Source organism: Podarcis bocagei (assembly GCF_964188305.1).
Source record: "Podarcis bocagei genome assembly, chromosome: 4".
In the NCBI taxonomy this organism is placed as follows: domain Eukaryota; kingdom Metazoa; phylum Chordata; class Lepidosauria; order Squamata; family Lacertidae; genus Podarcis; species Podarcis bocagei.
Genome location: NC_138128.1, coordinates 69,655,070 through 69,674,125, shown reverse-complemented (window position 1 = coordinate 69,674,125; position 19,056 = coordinate 69,655,070). Strand labels below are relative to the sequence as shown.

Sequence of the window (19,056 nt, the reverse complement as noted above, 5' to 3'; positions counted from 1 at the left end):
CCACAATGAGGTCCCTGTTATTCTTCTCTCCCTTAATCTTGACCCAAATGCTCTCACTTTGGCTTTGATGTTCTAAATCTTGGATCTCTTCACAGGTATACACATCCCTGACATATAACGCCACTCCTCCTCCTTTCTTGTCTGGTCTGTTTCTCTGAAATAGATTGTATCCCCCCATTATTACATTCCAATCGTGGGACTTATCCCACCAGGTTTCAGTGATGCCTATTATGTCATATTTAGTTTGCTGTACCAAGAGCTCAAGCTCATCTTGTTTATTTCCCATGCTTTGCGCATTAGTGTACAGACATTGAAGTCCATTAATCATTCCCCCGTGTCTCTTATTTAAGGATTTTTTCCTCCCACCACTAGGTCTGCGTGCTGTTTGCTCCATTTGGTCTATGACATTTGGATGATCATCTTCATCAATTGATAGGCTCCTACCTTCAGGAGCACTGTCTCCCTCCCCCACATTAGTCAGTTTAAAGCCCTCCTGATGAGGTTTCTGAGATTTTTGGCAAAAACATTTCTCCCAACTGTTGTGAGGTGCAGCCCATCGCTTGCCAGAAGTCCATCTTCAAGAAACTGCAGTCCGTGATCTAAGAATCCAAACCGTTCCTGTTTACACCATCTGCGAAGCCAGCTGTTCACTTCCACTATTTTCCCCTCTCTCCCTGGGCCACGTCGTTCAACTGGGAGGAGAGATGAGATGACAATTTGTGCATTTAGTTGCTTCAATTTCCTGCCGAGAGCCTCGTAGTCTCTTTTGATCTTCTGGAGGCTATTGCTTGCAGTGTCATTGGTTCCCACATGAACCAAGAGGAAGGGGTATTTGTCAGTGGGTTTTATGATTCCTTGCAGTCGTTCAGTTACATCTTGGATCTTAGCCCCGGGGAGACAGCACACTTCCCGAGACATCTTGTCAGGCCCACAAATCACTGCTTCTGTTCCCCTCAGTAGGGAATCCCCTATCACCACTACACGCCTCCTCTTAGGTTTGGTCGGGGTTCTTCCATGAGCTGTCCGTTCCAAGGTCGCCTGCACATTCCCTGAGGACTGACTTTGCTGCTCGTCTTCATTTACCTGATCGACAGAAATGAGGGAGAGATCCTCAAATGGAGTCTGCTCTTCGTCTTCCATGCTAGGGGAGAGGACCTCAAAGCGATTGTGTAATTCTAAACAATCAGAACGAACCCTGGGCCTCCTACTTCTTTGAGTCACGTTTCTCCATATATCCGGCTCCTGTGTTGGTGAACTAGCCTCCTTCTCTGGGGAGTCCCCTGTCTCCTCCTTGATGGAGACGGTGTGGTCTGTTGCTTCCAAGAAGAGCTCCAGCTCTCTAATTCTTTGGAGCGTAGCTACCCTTTCCTCCAGTTTCTGGACTTTGTCTTTTAAGAGGGCAATCAACATGCAATTGCTGCAGGTAAAGCTGCCTGCAACCTTCGGCAAGATGGCAAACATTGCGCAGGAACCGCAGGCGACAGCAGCTGTTCCCTCCCCCTCCATCTTGAGAATGTGTCGTTGGGGGTGGCTACAGCGGTCCTCCATCATAAAAAGTGTGCAGACAGGACAAATAACTCCCCCCACAAAAAACCTAGGTCTCTCCCAACAAACGTTTCAGACTAGCTCCCCTAAATCTAAAAGATGGGTATAACTGCCTCAACAGAAACCCTGCCCCCTCTGACCTTTGCACAGGGAAAACAGCTAATCAGCCACAAAGAAACACAAGCACACAAGAGAAAACCCTTTTTGCTCCTTCTTCAACTGCTTTCCTGCTAGCTCTCAATGATTTATAACCATTTCTTTTTGGAGAAACAATCCAGTATTTCCATTTCCTTTTATTGTGTTGGACAGAGCTCAGCTGTAACACTATAAATGGGTAACAATACCACGCAAATAGGTTTGAATAAATTCAGATTAATTTTATACTGCTACTGGCTATTTGAGTACACCTAAGCATAATAGAGCAGTACTGTTACTTCCCTTGATCTGGACACTATGCTTCTGTGGATGCAGCCTAGAATAGCATTTTTTTTTTGCTGCTGCATCAATCACACTGTTGACTCATGTTAAGCTTGTGGTCCACTAAGACCCCTAAACTTACTAGTATAAACTGTTTTTATTTTGAGTATGAATGAATAAAAATAATTTCCTCCCTTTAATCTGTGCATAAAGGAAGTGGAGTTACATTATAGGACCTTTCCTATACTGTCAAGGTCTCCCATCAATTTCAGTCCTAATTCAGGTATTCCAAATTGCAGGTCTTAATTTAATGGGACCACAGGCAGGACTTCAAATTGATGGAGGTCGAAGGCAGTTACATTTTATTTGGTCATTCTACTTTCTAATGAGGAAGAGGTGCTATGACACCCCCCTTGAACACCAGTACCCTGAAACTAACACACTTTATAATAAGGACAGCAGGGGAAGCTGATAAACCAGTTACTAAAGCCCCATCCTGGGTTTGTGTCTCTTGAAAATGCCGCCAAGCTGTGAAAATTCTCCTGATAAAATGAAAAGTGACAGAGCAACTGGGATTTAATACCAAAAAAAATCGGTCAAAAACAGGTTATATGATTCCTCAAGTCTATGGAAACCATGCTTTTTAATCCTGTGCTGACTTTAGATCACTTTATGATGAGATGATGTAGTGCATGGCAATTAAGTCTTCTGTAAGAAGCTAATCCATATAGAATTCAACACTATTTGAAAGTTGCACAGGTGACTGAAAACCAGTGTTGCTCCCGGGCTCAAGTGGTGGTGTGATGTGGTTCCTTGGAGTCCACAGAGTTTATTTTTAGGAAAAGCAAAGAAAACCTACCATACATATGTGTTGAGGAACAAGCATTTATTTGAAGTCTATCACTGAAATTTGTTATTTAGGGAAGCATGCAGCAAATAGGTTTGCTTGCAGCCTGATCCAATGCATGAGGTAATTCCCATGGAGCTCAGTTGGTCTTACTGCTTGCTAAGTATATAGGATTGCAGGCATTCTGTACAGAGTACAGAGTTCGGCATGTTGCCTAAACCCAGGAAATTAATAGATTTTCACACTGTTCTTCTATGTGCCAATTACAGAATTCCTGATGAGTTGCATAAAATAGCTTTTCCAGATTATATGTCCCCTCCTGACATTGTGAAAGGATGCAGTTGCTGCCTAATCTATAAGGAGAGAATGGTGTATTGCAGTGGCACTGAGACAAATGCATTCATCGCTAGGGGGTTCCATCAGGTCTTAATTTCCCCTGCACTGAGCCATGTTGCTTAATTCATTCCGATTCCTTTGAACAGTTTCTCAATATTCCCAGAGAGCACAGGCAATTCATTTTACTGATTTCCTTCGCTGAGGATAGATAAAAATATCATTAAACTTATCATCAGCATGAAAATGGTTTTGAAGGCAGAAAGAGGCAAGCAATAAAAAATACCCCACCAGTACCCACTTCATCAAAGCAGTACAGATTATAAATGTTAATTTCCCTTAAAAGCTGGGTGTTTATTTCATAAAATACAATCCTTTAATTACAGCTGTGTAATAACTGACCACCCACAGGCAGCATTGTTGTGGGTAGGATATTGTCAGGTCTTGCAAGGAATTTAGGTAAGGCCAGTAAGTGTGTGGAGATAGAAAACCTTTTCAGTATTGCAAACTGCAACACTCTTTGTCATGTAAGGGATTTGCGCTTTTTTGGAAGAAAAAGAGAATGGGTATTCTCACCATTTCTAGAATGGTTTGAGATTGGAGCACACCAATGTACCGTATTTTTTGCTCTATAGGACGCACCCGACCATAGGACACACCTTGTTTTAGAGGGGGAGAACAAGAAAAAAAAAAATCTCCCCCTCTCTGCTCAGCATCCCTTCAGCGAAGCGGCAGGAGAAACTGAGCCCCTTCCATTTCTTTGGGTTCCTTTTGCTGAACCTGAAGCCTGTGGAGCGCAGTGGGAACTCGCGCTGCGCTCCGAAGGCTTCAGGTTGCTATCCCTGAAGCCTGGAGAGCGAGAGGGGTCTGTGTGCACCGACCCCTCTCGCTCTCCAGGCTTCAGCGAAAGCAATGCGAAGCCTCCGGAGCGCGGAGGGAGCGGTCCCTCTGCACTTCGGAGGCTTCGTGTTGCTATCGCTGAAGCCAAGGAGCCTGCATTCGCTCCACAGGACGCACACACATTCCCCCTTAATTTTTGGAGGGGGAAAAGTGCATCCTATAGAGCGAAAAATACCGTAAGTGCAGGTAACATGCTGATATTTCTTTTTAACCCGTCTTTAAAATGCTCTGACTTTTTTAGCGGACTGCCCCTTTCCACCCCACCCATCAATTTAAAGTTTTATATTATGCTGTTGGTGCTGCATTCTGTTTATTAATCGCTTATGTAACCATGACCGATATAAGAGGGACTGCCTATTTCTGTATAAATGTACCCTCGAGTTAAGATCAGCCTCTGAGGCTCTGCTCCAGGTCCCAACACTATCTGAAGTAAGTAGGGATATGGGATCTTTTCTGATGTGGAACTCTATTCCCTGAACCAACTTATCAGTTGGCACTATCTTTATTTTCATTTCAGCACCAGACAATTCTTCTAATGCTAGTTTTTTATAAAAATGTTTGTTAATTTAATCTATAGACTAGTGTGGCTGTCATGGTTTTACATTTTTAAAGTATTTTAAAATACTTTAAAATATTTACCTAAAAGACCCCGGTTTTTCTATATTTTACTCAAGACCATATAAACAACTGCCCAACAGTTGTGTAGTATTCATAACACTAATGCTTCTTTATAGATTTCATGTCTACTTAATTTTTATTTTATTAATAAATAATAAAGATAAAGAGCAAAAAGAAGTTTCAGCAGGTTGAAAGCAGCATAAAGTCAGACATTATAAATGAACTTGTTGATTCAAAATATTGTAAAACATATCCATTCCCCATAAACCTGTTAGGCTGGTTTGCATGTATTCTTTGGTAATAAGTAACGTCTTTGAGATAACCAAGCAGAAATCATTTAAGTTCCATAAGTTCCATAGAGATATTGGCCTGAACGGATTTCTGGAATATTTCTATTTGAGAACAATTCCAAAATAGGTGTATGTAATCTGCTTTATTAATTGATTAAACAGAGCCAATTGATTATTAAATAAGTAGTAGCGAGGCAGCAACAGAAGTTAACAGGCACTCCAAGTGTCCTATTTTCCAGGGATTCCAGTCCTGGATTTACAGAAACTGTCTTGGTTTCTGATGTGAACCCAGAATATCCCGTTTTTCCTTAGGACATCCCTATTTTCATCAGAGAAATGTTGGAGAGGAAAAGGTTATGCAACTCACAAGCCAGTGAGATAAGTAACTATACAATCTTTAGAAGACATCCAAAGGCAGCAATGTATAGGGAATTTTTAAATGTTTAATGTTTTATTAAATATTTATTTATTTATTTATTTATTAAACAGGACATCCCTATTTTCATTGGAGAAATGTTGGAGGGTATGAGTTAAGTGGGAGCTGACTCAGGGTGTGTGCAGAGAGGCATGGGCTATGTCATTAGGCTCCCTACCGCCTTGCAAAAGCAGTTGCCTGTCAAGAGGTTTTACGTGGTTTCATACCCACACAGACTTGTGGGCGTGTGAATTTGTGTGTGTATTAATTTCAGGCGCAGCATCTTTATCCTGACATGAGGAGTAAGGGATATGATTCCACAAAGTTGTGAAAGTACTGAGCGCAGGACAATACTGTATGCCATGGGTAGGCAAACTAAGGCCCGGGGACCGGATCTGGCCCAATCGCCTTCTAAATATGGCCCACGGATGGTCCGGGAATCAGCGTGTTTTTACATGAGTAGGATGTGTCCTTTTATTTAAAATGAATCTCTGGGTTATTTGTGGGGCATAGGAAGTTGTTCATTTCCCCCCCCAAAATATAGTCCGGCCCCCCACAAGGTCTGAGGGATGGTGACCTGGCCTCCTGTTAAAAAAGTTTGCTGACCCCTGCTGTATGCTGTAAGAATTGACAGCTGAACAACTGTTTAAAATGCAATTCGAAACACATCAGAAGGTAGAAATATGAACAAGGCAACAATATTCAAAAGTAATTTTTTTTTATTTCAACTCTATAAAGTATACAACAGGCACTCGGCAATTACAGCTGCAGGGAAAATACAGAGCAAAACAAAAGCAGTTAAGTTTATGATAAAAAGTTTTTGTTTTTTGTTTTAGTCTACATCAAAAGAGTGCAACTGGTCAAAGACCATTTGATGAAAGTGTATTCTTGGACAAACAAAACTAAATCCTCCTCTTTCATGTAGAATCCTCAGTAAGAAGAAAACCAAAGGAAAAATAGCCATTAAGATTATAAAGGAAGCCACCGGTGTAAAAACAGCATACATTGGAATAAGTACGGTAGTAGGCAACGCTGAATCAATTTCCCTTTGCTATTAAAGCCTGAAACATCAATGTCTCAGTGCTGTGGTCTGTTTATGGAGTGGACTGTTCACAGAGGAAGAGGACAAATTACACACTTTCAGTGTTTAGCTTTCTAGGTGTACTACTGAGAGTTTGTCTCAGAAACATTTGCATATACAAGGAAACTCATAGAAAGCACTGGTCCTGTTTTGTTCAGTGGTGCAACAAGATTCATTCCTTCTGCAGTCATTGGTTTCACAATGGGAATAATATGGTTTTCTTGTGTGGTGTAAATTTGACAGTCAGTTTGCTAATCATTGGTCTGATCGGAATATTTTTGCAATGGAGCCTATTATAAAATGTGATATGTTAGAACTTTTACTGCACTACAGTTTTAAAATTTGCACAGCTTAGCAAAACAGGAATACCTGTATACAGACTGATAGTATGTCATATATTAATTTGACCTGCACATACATTTATACATTTCACAGAAATGACGCTGTATCTCATTAACAGATACACAGCTCTGGTACATTTATAACAGAAATAAGAGAACAACTTCATCATTTCTGTAATTCATCAATATTATATAATAAAGGCTTATAAACTGTTAGCCGAAAGAACTGTAAAACGCAGCAAGCTAAGAAAGGACAACATTTTGAGGTGTGTTTGTCTTTGTCATGCAGCATAACACCAAATTTGTATTTTTTTTAAATAGGATGCCATGAATTTTAAGGCACTTGCAACAATGCCAAATAACTAGATGATGATCTAAAAACTATGGGACAGATGGACAACGGTACAGTTGACATAAGTTTCAGTAATACTGACAATTATGACATTAATTCAAGTCTACTTTGATCTAAAAACATTACCTTACAAATAAGAAAATGAAAGAATAATGCAATGAAGTTCTAAATAAAAAGCTATATGTGTACCACAAAATATCAACACGAAAAAAATTTCTATTTACATAAATATTTGCTTGTGGTCCTATTATTAAATAAGAATTTTCTGTGAATGATGCAGCACTGTAATAATAAGCTAAAGCTTACCTGTACCTTTAGAACCCAGTTCTAGCAAATGTGTCTCCATTATGACAGCAAATTTCTTTTTTATGCAGATGCACCATCATTTCATATATTAAAGGGAAGCAGAGGTCCCAAGCACGTTTATAGGGAGTAAACTCTACCAAAATGAATGGACCTTACTCATGAGCAAATTGATCTGAGGACTGCAGCCATAAATAATAAGTAGTCTGCATACTATATTTCCAAGCAGAACTGCTGGCAAGCTTTCATTCCCAGCCATGTGATTTGGATTTGGGTTATTGGGTGATATTCAGTCCTAGTGCTACTTGGCATTGACCCATTGAAGTTAATGGTTATGACCAACTTAGCTTCACTGATTTCAGTGGGTCAACTCTGCATAGGATGTAGTTGACTTATTCTCCACCCCCCACCCCCCACCCCGCTGCCGCCCTCACCCTCAAATTGTGTGGTTTTTCCACTTTGGCCTGCAGGTACTAATGATATGTTATGGAGCTAGGGATGTCTGTAATAATATGGCCCTGCTTCATGTCCTAGCCAGGCACAGAAAACTCACCATGGGGTGCATTCCATTCTCCTGTGGGATCTGGATGGAAAGAGTAGCATGTGCACCAGTTGTAAGTAGCAGTACACTGAAATGTGAATGTGTGTGTATATGCTTTTGTATATATATGTGTGAATAAAATGTATTACTTATAAATGCAGGGTTTATTAATACACACACGCTAGCTTAAGATATTTAAAATACATTTGGTGAAGAAGATGCCAGTGAGTCATATGAAAAAATAAATCTGTATTAAGTGCACACCGCACCAATTATATACTATTGAATGCGGCTCAAGGACAAACGGAAGGAATCAAGCCTAATAATTCATACCAAGCTCACTTTGAAACTTTCCTTGCATAATTATTACTAAATTTGTGTGTGACTACTCTTCAGCTGAATGCTTTTAGTTTAACACATTGTCATTTCAGCTATTTAGAGTGGAAATAGCATGTTCTCGTGTTTATAACCAGGAAAAGCCAATTAATCAAAAAGAACAAGTTTTGCATTTAAGTTCACTCAGCGTAGGAGTATGAATTAAACTGGAGTTCTGGGAGTGCTTTTTAGAAGTGAATCCACCTGCAATGTAGAAACAAGGTGACTTTTGACCAAGATGACTAGTCATGTTCTAGCCCTATTGTATAAAATGTCAGGAAATGCTTCGGATAGTGTTCAAATGCTTAAGTTTAGAATTGCATATGTGTTGGATGGTGTAGAAAAGTAATTGGCAGATGTAACAAATGCTGTGCTATACTGGTTTAATGAGCAGCAGAAATGATAAATGATGATGTAAAGCTTTTTGCTGTCTTTTATTGGTTTATACTTTAAAAAGCAGGAGGCTGACTATTAGTTTTAGAAGCCTGAGTTACATGAAATTATGTTCTTCCAGAAAACTGTTGATATATTTACTTACTGGAGAATGATGTATATCTGTTTAGAAAACCTCTGTTCAAGTTGTTGATAGCTACATGAATGTGAAGAATTGTTGGATTAAATTGTAGGATAGCTCTGAAGTGGCATATTTGATTTCATGCACTTGCAAGCAAAGAGAACCCTGTTTAATGATTTTGACAAATAGTAAAATCAAGGTAAATGTGGTTAATTTTACAAAGAAAAATCCTGACCCCCATTTTTTTTAATCATTTAAAAAGTCTGTCCAGATTTGGACAGAAAAGATAATGGGTAGGCAAACAAAGGCCCGAGGCCCGGATCTGGCCCAATCACCTTCTAAATCCAGCCCGTGGACAGTCCGGGAATCAGTGTGTTTTTACATGAGTAGAATGTGTCCTTTCATTTAAAATGCATCTCTGGGTTATTTGTGGGGCATAGGAATTTGTTCATTCCCCCCCCCCCCAAAAAAAAAATACAGTCCGGCCCCCGACAAGGTCTGAGGGACGGTGGACTGGCCCTCTGCTGAAAAAGTTTGCTAACCCCTGGAAAGATTATGGGTCCATCCAGCACTATCTGGGATTATTGCCACAATGGTTAACTAGCTTTTGCATGCTGGAAGGTCAGCTACCATATGCAGATTCTGTAATAATTCCTGGTATACAATAAAATACCTCCTGTAGACTGATTTTATAGGATTAAATAAAGTAGCACTTTATTTTTTTTTTACTTCACTTCCTTCTGCTTTACTTACCCATATTTTAATTGCAATATCTTAGTATATTTTTATGTCTCGTTTGATAAATTGTAGTAAGCAAACAAATAGCATGCCCCTTCAGCTTCAGCACAATCCAGTACAGTACTTAGGAAATGGTGATATCTCTGTCTAGCTGCACCTCACTAGCCAAGAAGGCTTCATAGTCCTTGCTGATGCTGGTTTTGGCCAGAACACCTCTAAGCAGCTCATAAGAAGCTGTGTGAGGAAGAGTGTGCAAATGCATCAGTTGTAGGGGAAGACTTGTCATGTTATAGTGGTGTAAGTTTTGGAAGCTCTGAAGTAGACTGCAAATGGTGCTGCTGTGTTTGGTTTGTGGTTGGATCCTAGTGTTCCCACAAATATTCCTATGTACTGGAAGAAGAGTGCTCTTTCCTAAGATCCAGCAGTTATGTTGTTCCTGACCACTAATACGCATGGTTGTTTTATCACAATCAATCAGGTGGATGCCACAACAAATAGTGGGAAGGCATTCCTGCCCCCAAAAAGGGCTTAAATATCTTGGTTATTTCCACCAGTAATGAGGTGGAAATAGGATCGCAAGTTTTCTGTAATGTATGCCAGTGTCAAGCAGGAATGACTCCTGAAAGAGTTATGCTAATGTCAAATGTGCAAGTATATAAGGAAGGCCATGGTTTCTCTTTTTCACTCCTTAAACCCACATGTTTTCTTCTAATGTATAAGACCAGGAGCCTGGCGGCCTTGAGAAACTGAAAAGGTTGATTGAGCAGCTGCTAATTTTTAAGAAACAAAGATTTTGAGGGCTATTCCGCAGTTTATATTGAGTTAGTAAAAAAACTGCATCGTATCTAATCATTGCAAACTGAAAGCACAATTCTGCTGTGTTTCCTAAATCATATAAATCTTTAAAAATTGCAGTGACATACATTTAACAGAAAGTGCTGTTGCAAGTTGCTGTTGCCGTTAGGGCTTTGAATGCATATAACCTAGGGAGGGTTTGAAAAATTACATTAAACAAATTGGGTTGGATTTACACTGAGGCTGCTGTCATATGCATTCTTTTCTTTGGATGAAAACAGTGGGATTTACTTCTGAGTAAAGCATGCACTGGATCGTCCTGTGAGTTAGTTGAACTTAAGTCCCATCTGGAATCAATTAATAAGTCAAGATTTTATAGTAAGTTAAACAAGTTAGTTTTGCCTGAACTTAAGCCCTTTTAATCCCAAAGGAAGTGAAATATTGGAAAGGGCAAATCAAGGAGGAGGGAGGTGTAAGTACAAAAAAGATGGAAGCTAGGAGAAACACGGATTTAAAAAAGAGAGAGAGGGTTAAGTTAACTCATAAAGAGCAAAACTGAAGATGAAAATTGCTTTTTTGGATTCAGGTTATTGTGAGACTGCAGTGGTGTTACTTTGACGGAAATGAACAAGGGGATAGATGTGTTTATCTTCAGTGGCATTTCATATTATGTGATGGCATCTTAAAAGTGGGTTGTAGGGGTTGTTTTTTATTGAACTAATAAAAACTGTTGTATACGTAAGGCTGCATTAGCAGTGCAAGTATATTGGAAGTACATGTTTCCTGGTAGATGTCTTCACTGAGATTGCTATCATTATTCTATGTTTTTATAATCTATTACTGTCAAAAGAGTGACACATATATGTTAGAAAGCTCAAGCCTAGTAAGTATGATTCACCCAAACTGGAACATTTTAAACTCTCATTAATTTCCGTATGCACTCAACTCTCCCGTTGAAATGAATGGGATTTTGAAGTGGCCCATTTCAGCTGCACACATTTCAGCTCTATGCTTTTTAGACTGATTGATATAACTTGTGGTTGTATTACGTTTCACAAGGAGAGTGGAATTATTTAATGTTTGCAATAAATAATCAAAATACAGCTAGAAAACAGTGGGACTAAGCATTTGGCAAAAAGCAAAAGAAATGATGGCAATGCTATATGGAGGAGCAGCAAAAACGTGTGTGTGTGTGTGACTATTATTTTGAGATTTTAGTTGACAATCACATTCCTTGCTACATATTTTCCTGAAAAATGTTTATGGATGTTTGGTTATTTCATGGATTAAAAAATGTACATAGCACCTATATAGTATGCAGTGAGTCTTGCATTTTCCCTCCTTGGGCTCTAAAAGGTAAATGTTATTTTAAGTTCAGTGTAAATTCCTATTGGACCAGTTGGCTGCTATCATTTCCTTTCCAGGACCTTTTGATAAGCACATTTGTCTTTGTTTATAATATAGTTATTATATATATATAATATGTAAAATGAGTAGTTTTATGAATAATCTTCTACATGCTCTTATGTAGCTGTACCAACAAAATTAAATGTTAGATATACCATGTTCTCAGATACGTGTGAGAACCGACCGACCCATACTTGCTTTAACAGTTCAATAAAAACTGTAGCAGTTGTGCTTTTGTTATCAGTTTGGGAGGGGAAAAGCACATCAGAAATTAAATATGGAAAAGGGTAACATTCATTCTTGTCATGAATACTGCTCGAAAAGAAAGACAACCTATATAGCACTGCTTTGACATGAACTCCAAGACCAATAGCTTTGTGGTCCTCATTGGTTTAATACATTGGCCCGCTTTAAGAGGCCCAACACACTCCTTTTGCTTTTTTGGGAGTACCCCAGACCCCACACTGTAGATTCTACAGTACTTAACATTTCAGAACAGAATTAGCAATACAATGATATTGCAGCTAGAATTATGTGCATCTTATTCTATCAACTTTCAAATTACGACTGGAGTGAGTTCATTACAGTGATAGAAAACACATTTAATTACTGGTGAAAAAGGCTTTGCTTCAGGACCACCATGTCAACTGCTATGTTAAGTTCAAACAGAAAACATGTGAAGAGCACTATTGTCATCTAAGCAAGAAGTCCTAATGCCACTGTAGTGTTACTGTAGCAGCATCAATCAAGGCATCATGGTGACCCCGAGCACTAATCCTTCCCAATTCCTTCAGGTCTGCTGGCAGCCATGTCTCAGGAAGCTGTCTTCAGCAAGGCAGAAGCAGGTAAGAGAAATACATTAAAAGTCTATGTCCCATCCTGAGTTGTCATCAGGTGGTGGTTCATCGTTGTCCTCAGGGAAGCTATCAAAATTGCTTGTATCTGTTGGAGATGCAACCTGTCCAGTGGAGGGAAAAACAGACTTTGTACTGTTGATGATGATGATTTATGCCCAAGCTGTTGTCTGGAATCATTAGTTTTCATGTAATTCATGCTTGCCTGTAAATTCATGCTTGCCAGTGAGAATTCCAAAGAACAGTACTCCATTTATAGAACTGCCATGAGATGTTTTGTTTGTTTAAATTTTCTGAACAAGCATGTCATGGGTTTTGCCTTTCTGGTTAAATAGTTTGCAATCTGACTAATATAAATGTTTTTACTGGCTGTTGATGGTCACTTGGATGAGAAATTTATCTGTAGCAATGGGATCTGTGATGAATGCTTGGAACAGAGGCATGGGGGCTGGGGCCATGGGCACAGTTTTTTTTTAGTTTTTTTTTGGGGGGGACATATTTCTTATGATGTCCTGCCACCCCATGGGCCTTACAGTGCGTCATGAGCTGCTGTGTCATTTCACGGTGCCCCCGTAGCTGGAGGGTGCCATGAGAAGGACACAAGAGTTCACAGTGCCTGCAAGCCTGGCGCTATTTTGCACACTGCCCTGTTGCGTCCTTCTCAGCTGCTCTCAAACTGGAGGGTGGCTTGAGAAGAATGCAACAGATCACCTTGCCAGTGCTGCACCCCTTTTGTAAGTCTTGCAAGGCAGTGCTGGGTTTTGCATAGGTGACATGAGTGAGCCCCTTGAAGCAGGACAGGGCTTCCCACTCTGCAGCTGGGGAGGTGGCACAGCACAGCCCTGTGCCCGTAATGAACGCTCTGTCACTGTCTTGGAATATTTTGCATGAGAAGCAGCAGTTCAGGAGCATTCAGCAGTTTGGAAAAGGCATAAAATGACATGAGAGAAATGTGCTGAGTGGGTCAGGGTACAAAAGGAGACTTTGTAAAACCGTCTCAGCCATGAAACTTACTGGGTGACCTTGGGCAATTCACCATCTCTCAGCCTAACCCACCTCACAGGTTTGTTCTGAGAATAAAGTGGAGAGGGGGAGAACCATGGCCACCACCTTGAGGTCTTTGGAGGAAAAGGTGGGGCACAAATGTAGCCATAATCATACAAATTCTAGAAGGTACAGATAAAAATAGTACATGCTTTGTTTAACTAAATCTTGAAAAGAATTGATTTGTTTATTGAATTATATACAAATGGCTGTTGCAGTAGAAAAACAAGAACCAGTACAATGGCCAGAATAAACACAACTAGTGCTAGTAGAACAGACGTAATTAGAAAGGGGCTGGGCCCAAATAGCAATGGTTAAGCGTAGGGCACCACAGATACAAAAATATATGTTTGTATTATAAACATGAAAGCCAGTGATACAGTGGGCTAGTTTGCATGACACAGTAAGCCAAACTATGGCTCCATGAATGCTGCAGCCAAGGTTTGTTCTTGATTACAGCTCAAAATTAGTGAGGAGCCTGCTAAACCACAAATCACAGTTTGGACAACTTGGGAAGCCAAGCCTTGACTTAGCTCCTCTCCAGGAGACTGCAAATTTGTGTGTTAAAAACTAGTTATAAAGCTTACAAATTCATAAAGCTAGCTATGCATTCTTTATATTTCTTATAATTCCTTTTTCTATAGGGTCAAGGGGGGGGAGCCCCTGACCACAGCAGAAGTTGGTAGTGAAAGAAATGTTATTTTATCCATATAAGTATATTTTGAAAAGAAACAACAGGTGACAGTGTTAAATTTGGAAACATGGAGAGAAGGAAAGAGAGTTTTGAGTTGGCTGAAGGCAAAGCATCTTGGGGTGATGGAGGAGCTCTCTCTCCCCCTAGGGATGCATACAGCATAATGGGATTTCTAGGTTTCAAGACTGCCTGTTTGTCTCCACTTAGGTTTTGCTTGGATATTTGGAAATAAAGCAAATAGTACAAAGACACCTTAAGTCTCCAGTGCTCGCTCATCCAAAGGAAACTAAACTCGGAAGCGCTGCGCCTGGAACTTCTGACTGCTTGGGTAAGTGGGGAGAAGGTAACAGTCGGTACCTAAAGATAGAGGGGAACCCACTATTTTCAGAAAACCAAGCTTCATGACTCCTAAATAAATTTCAAGGTTTTGTACATTTAAAAGTGATAAATTCATTCATAATTTTCTGCTTTAATTTGTAATTTAGTATTTGTTTTAGGGATTTTCAAAATTGATGGATTGTTTTTCAGTATATCACATGAGTTGCAGATGGGGAAGTGGGTGCTTCAGTTTTCACAGTGAATTCTTAAAACCAGAAAAATGAAATATTAAAGCATAGTTCACTATATGAATCAAAATCAGAAATTCAATTTCATCCGAACATTGGAAAAACACAATTTGGTTAAGTCATGAAGCTCATGCTTTCAGGATATACATTGCTTAGCTATATAATATGGGGAAAGGGGTTGCTGAGGATTTGAGAATATTTGTTATCTAAAATAAAATATATCAAATTAAATTGTATCCAAAGAAAAACCCTAAAACAACCAGAGCTTTCACCATTCCTCCTTTTGGAAAGGTCTGTGGGCTTAAAAGGTGAATGTATGCAAGTATATGGTGACTATGGAGAGCTTTCTCCCATTGCTTCATTCCCTGCTGCTACAGTACTGAAACCTGGAGGTACATCCATGAAGTTTGGAGCTCTGGTACAGAAACAGCTGTGCTTCTGTTCAGTCACTTATAAACTACTGTGTTTGGAGGAATCTTTGTATGACTGGTGGAGAGGAAGTGATTACAACTAAGAAGAGGTACCAAAAAGCAAACTATTTTGCACTACTGTACTTTTTTTGGTGGGGGGGGGGAGAGTGTGCCATCAGCTTTTGACTCTGCTTAGTCCCTGGTTTATCATTCGGACTAGCATGGAGTTAGTACAGCAGTTGCAGGTGGTAGATATATGCCTGACAGCAAAAGCACAGCCTTTAGCACTGGTATAGAATCGCAGGAACTTGGCAATTGGGAAGGAAATAAAAGGCATGTTGGAGAGACAGGAGGAAGGAGTAAAGGCGAAGCACAAGAGACCTAAAGCAAACTGGCTAGGAAAGAAGAACAAGCAGCTTTACTACAATCAAAAGAAAACAAAATGTCTCTGGAAATAGATCTCAGTCCAGGACTCCATCTCTACATATGTGCACAAGCTCTGATGCATCAACGTCAGAGAAAACTCTGCACTCTTAATGCATGCCCCTGACAACAGCATCGGTGAGAAACATGCTTATATAGATAAGCTCCAGTATAGCTGGAGGCCCACAGAGCTTTCAACCAAAGCTGGCTGCTGTTGTAGCAGAGAGTGTTTCAAATTTCTTTCTTCATTCTCTGTTCCAATCTAGCACGTATGAACAAATAACAGAATAAATGGTATACTCACACTTGGTATTATAGGAGGTGTCAATGTACCTTTTCTTAAACCTTCCCAGTTAAAGCCTTCAAACCACCTAAAAACAGGGAAATGATAATATAAGGCAAGGAGCAGGATTTCCAGCCCCGCTAAGTCTCCTGAGGGTTGGGGGAACTGTCTACAACTGTATGGGATATGGCATAGAGGGTGGCAGTTGGTAGGGGGAGTGGTGAAAATGGGATGCCTCATTATGCACCACCCACAACCACTTCTGCTAGTGGAAAGTCACACTGCATATAGCACTATAGGAACAAGAATGGCATTTCTCTATACATGGTAAATGTCAAACAAAATGGGACTTTGTGCTATACAGAAAGCATGATGTTTGGCACCTCATTATGACATGTTGAGTGGGAACTATTCCTGCATTGGTATTTTTAAAAAATATATAAATTATGTTCTTTGAAGATATTGTTAATTAAAAACCACCAATATATTAACCAACGTTCCATGCATTTGTTTCAATGCAAATAGCTCACAGAGCCAATGGCACCCAGTTTTAGGAGCTATGAAGCTCAAGTCCATTGAATTCCCATTAGTGGGAATAGGGACTGCACAGAGAAATACTGGTTGTACCCCAAAAGCCTAGAGGTGGTTTAAATTCAAAGCAGATGCCTCATAATAAGCAATGAACTTGTTTCAAGCTTCAAACTAAAAGAAAGCCTAAACACTGCATATATACTTCTCCTGTTGCCCTTGCTTCTGTCAGAATTTTCTCCCTCCATTTAGTACTGGGGCAGGACTGTTGCTTCTTATACCATCTGGAAAATGTCCTGTGAACTGATGGTAATAACTTTTCAGCATCTGAAACATACGTACTTGTGCTTTTGAATATCCTTGACACCGTTTTTTAAGTTCCCTAGTCTTTCTGATGGGTTGTCCCTGTAAGAAAAAGAAAAAAACCACCCCAGCACACAACAGAGTGGAATGAAAAAGCTGGCAGGTAATTCCATTCTCTACTGTCCTCTATTTATTTAAACATTCTCTATCGCACTGATGTTCTCAATAGCATGGAAGGGAGCTAACAATCAAAAGAGTGGACTGTCTACTCCAAGTATGACTCTAAGGCTGTAATCTCAACCATGTCTATTTTACACCCAGGCCTTTGGCACCTGAGATGTGTTTTCAAGACCCACCCTATTATTGTGAATGTAGTATGCTTTATAAGTGCCTTTAATTCGGAACATTAGGTTGTTGCAATCCACCCTGTGACCTGCTGGTGAAAGGCAGGTAAAAGAATTGATAACAACAACAACATCTATTCAGAAGTACATCAGGACCAACCCAAATACCAAAACATGCACAAAAAGTCTATAGAATACAACCAGCATCAAAACAGCAAGAACTTGTGGTGCTAATTCACATTCCCTTCTTGACAATCTACAAAATGTTACCTGCATAGTTTTTTAGTTAGGTTAGCAGCATTTTTGGCAATCTTCTTTGGAAATTCAATCATGTCAATCCCCCTTAGTATGATGTTATAAGTTTTCATGGGGTCTGGGCCTGAGAATGGTGGACTAAAGAAAAGAAAAGAAAAACCCAAAGTTAAAAATCTGTTTTAATATGTCGTCAAATGTTGTAAGGTAAGGCAATAAAAATGTGTTAAACTCCTGAAAGAGCTTTCATTATATAGCAGTTACGTTCAAGCTGATTTTAGTGCTGTTACTAGATGCTGTACCATCTACGGGAGCTTTCCCCATTGTGGTGCCCTGCAGTTGTTTTAGACTACTACTCAATGGCTGGGGTTTATGGAAGCTGTAGTCCTAAACATCTGGAGGGCATCAGGATGGGAAAGAATGATGTGTAGGCCCTTAAAACCAGCAATACCCATGTTCCAGCAGCAAATACATATTAAGTTCTGCAACTTTAAACACAGGGAAACACACATTTTAATGCAATATGCCTATTTATTTAAACTATGACAGAATGCAGAATTTTTGTGTTTCTTTGGTGTAAGGTAATACAGCTCTTGTCATCATTCCTTCTGAGTTGTAAATCTATAAACTGATGAACCTATTTCTATATATCTGGCAAATAACTGTGCCTTTTTACAAGAGCAGGTACTACGATAATGCTGTATTCATATAATTTTGCATGCTATATGTATGGGATGAGATTTCACTTGAAAATCTTGCTTTTTTTGCAACATGAGAATACTTTTCCAGTTCTACATGGATTTATTAAACCAATATAGGCATCATGTTGGGAAAATCTGAGAATTAGGGTCTGAAGAAGTGCACCATTCTAGGAACAGTCAAAGGTACTTTAAAATGCATATATTTGACCCTGATTTTATCACACAACAATTCTGAAAACTTTCCTGTAGGGGAGAGATATAAAAGGGGTTGGTTCAGAATTCCTATGTGCTTAAAGTTCATGGATACAAAAAGGAAAGGATAGGGTGCCTTAATGACTCCCCAACTGTTTCCTTTAACTTTTGCATTCCACTAGCACAACAGTTTAGCTGAATAATGGCCTTTGGTGTTCTTAAAAATATGCCACCAACCATGGCCAAAACCTATTTTGGAGGACAATATTTTTCTAGCATGTTTTGTGAATTGTAGCTTGCTAATGCTAAAATAATGAGGACCTAGACCATAGCATCATGAAATTGTTTTGTCCTGCATGAGTTAAAACTGAATAACCTTTTATGACTATTCCATTATTTCTAGACAAGTGATAATTTGTCTGCTTACCAAATTACATAGTATTCTGAAGTTGCAATATCTGGAAATTACACAAGGTGTGCTATTGTTATTAGAAATGGTTTCAGTACCACGTCTTAGCATTCAAAGTGCTTTATAGGAATCCATTGTCTTTTTAAAGCTGGCATCCCCAAACTTGGCCGTCCAGTCCCCGTTTTGGGACTACAACTCCCATCATCCCTAGCTAACAGGACCAGTGGTGAGGGATGATGGG

At 39.6% G+C, this 19,056-nt stretch overlaps 1 protein-coding gene and 1 long non-coding RNA gene across 8 annotated transcripts in view; one reads left to right on the top strand and one right to left on the bottom strand.

Moving 5' to 3' along the window:
• The window catches only part of LOC308584792, a 47,097-nt gene extending 31,642 nt beyond the window's left edge, over window positions 1-15,455 (top strand). Inside the window, exons 3-5 of the long non-coding RNA XR_014007006.1 lie at window positions 12,607-12,657; window positions 14,612-14,732; window positions 15,348-15,455. This is a non-coding gene — a long non-coding RNA (uncharacterized lncRNA). The remainder of the gene's footprint in view (window positions 1-12,606; window positions 12,658-14,611; window positions 14,733-15,347) is intronic.
• Window positions 6,067-19,056, bottom strand: part of PRKG1 (protein kinase cGMP-dependent 1) — a 698,816-nt gene continuing 685,826 nt past the window's right edge. For 3 of the 7 annotated variants that reach the window (XM_081189597.1, XM_081189598.1, XM_081189594.1), the window contains 4 exons: window positions 17,532-17,654; window positions 16,957-17,019; window positions 16,108-16,174; window positions 12,921-14,761 (listed from right to left, as the gene is read on the bottom strand). In XM_081189597.1, coding sequence (XP_081045723.1) covers window positions 14,408-14,761; window positions 16,108-16,174; window positions 16,957-17,019; window positions 17,532-17,654 — 607 coding nt within the window. In that variant the 3' untranslated portion in view covers window positions 12,921-14,407. Of the gene's footprint in view, window positions 12,771-12,920; window positions 14,762-16,107; window positions 16,175-16,956; window positions 17,020-17,531; window positions 17,655-19,056 lie in introns of those variants that run through there. The other 4 variants (XM_081189595.1, XM_081189599.1, XM_081189596.1 and 1 more) reach the window with 2 other exon arrangements.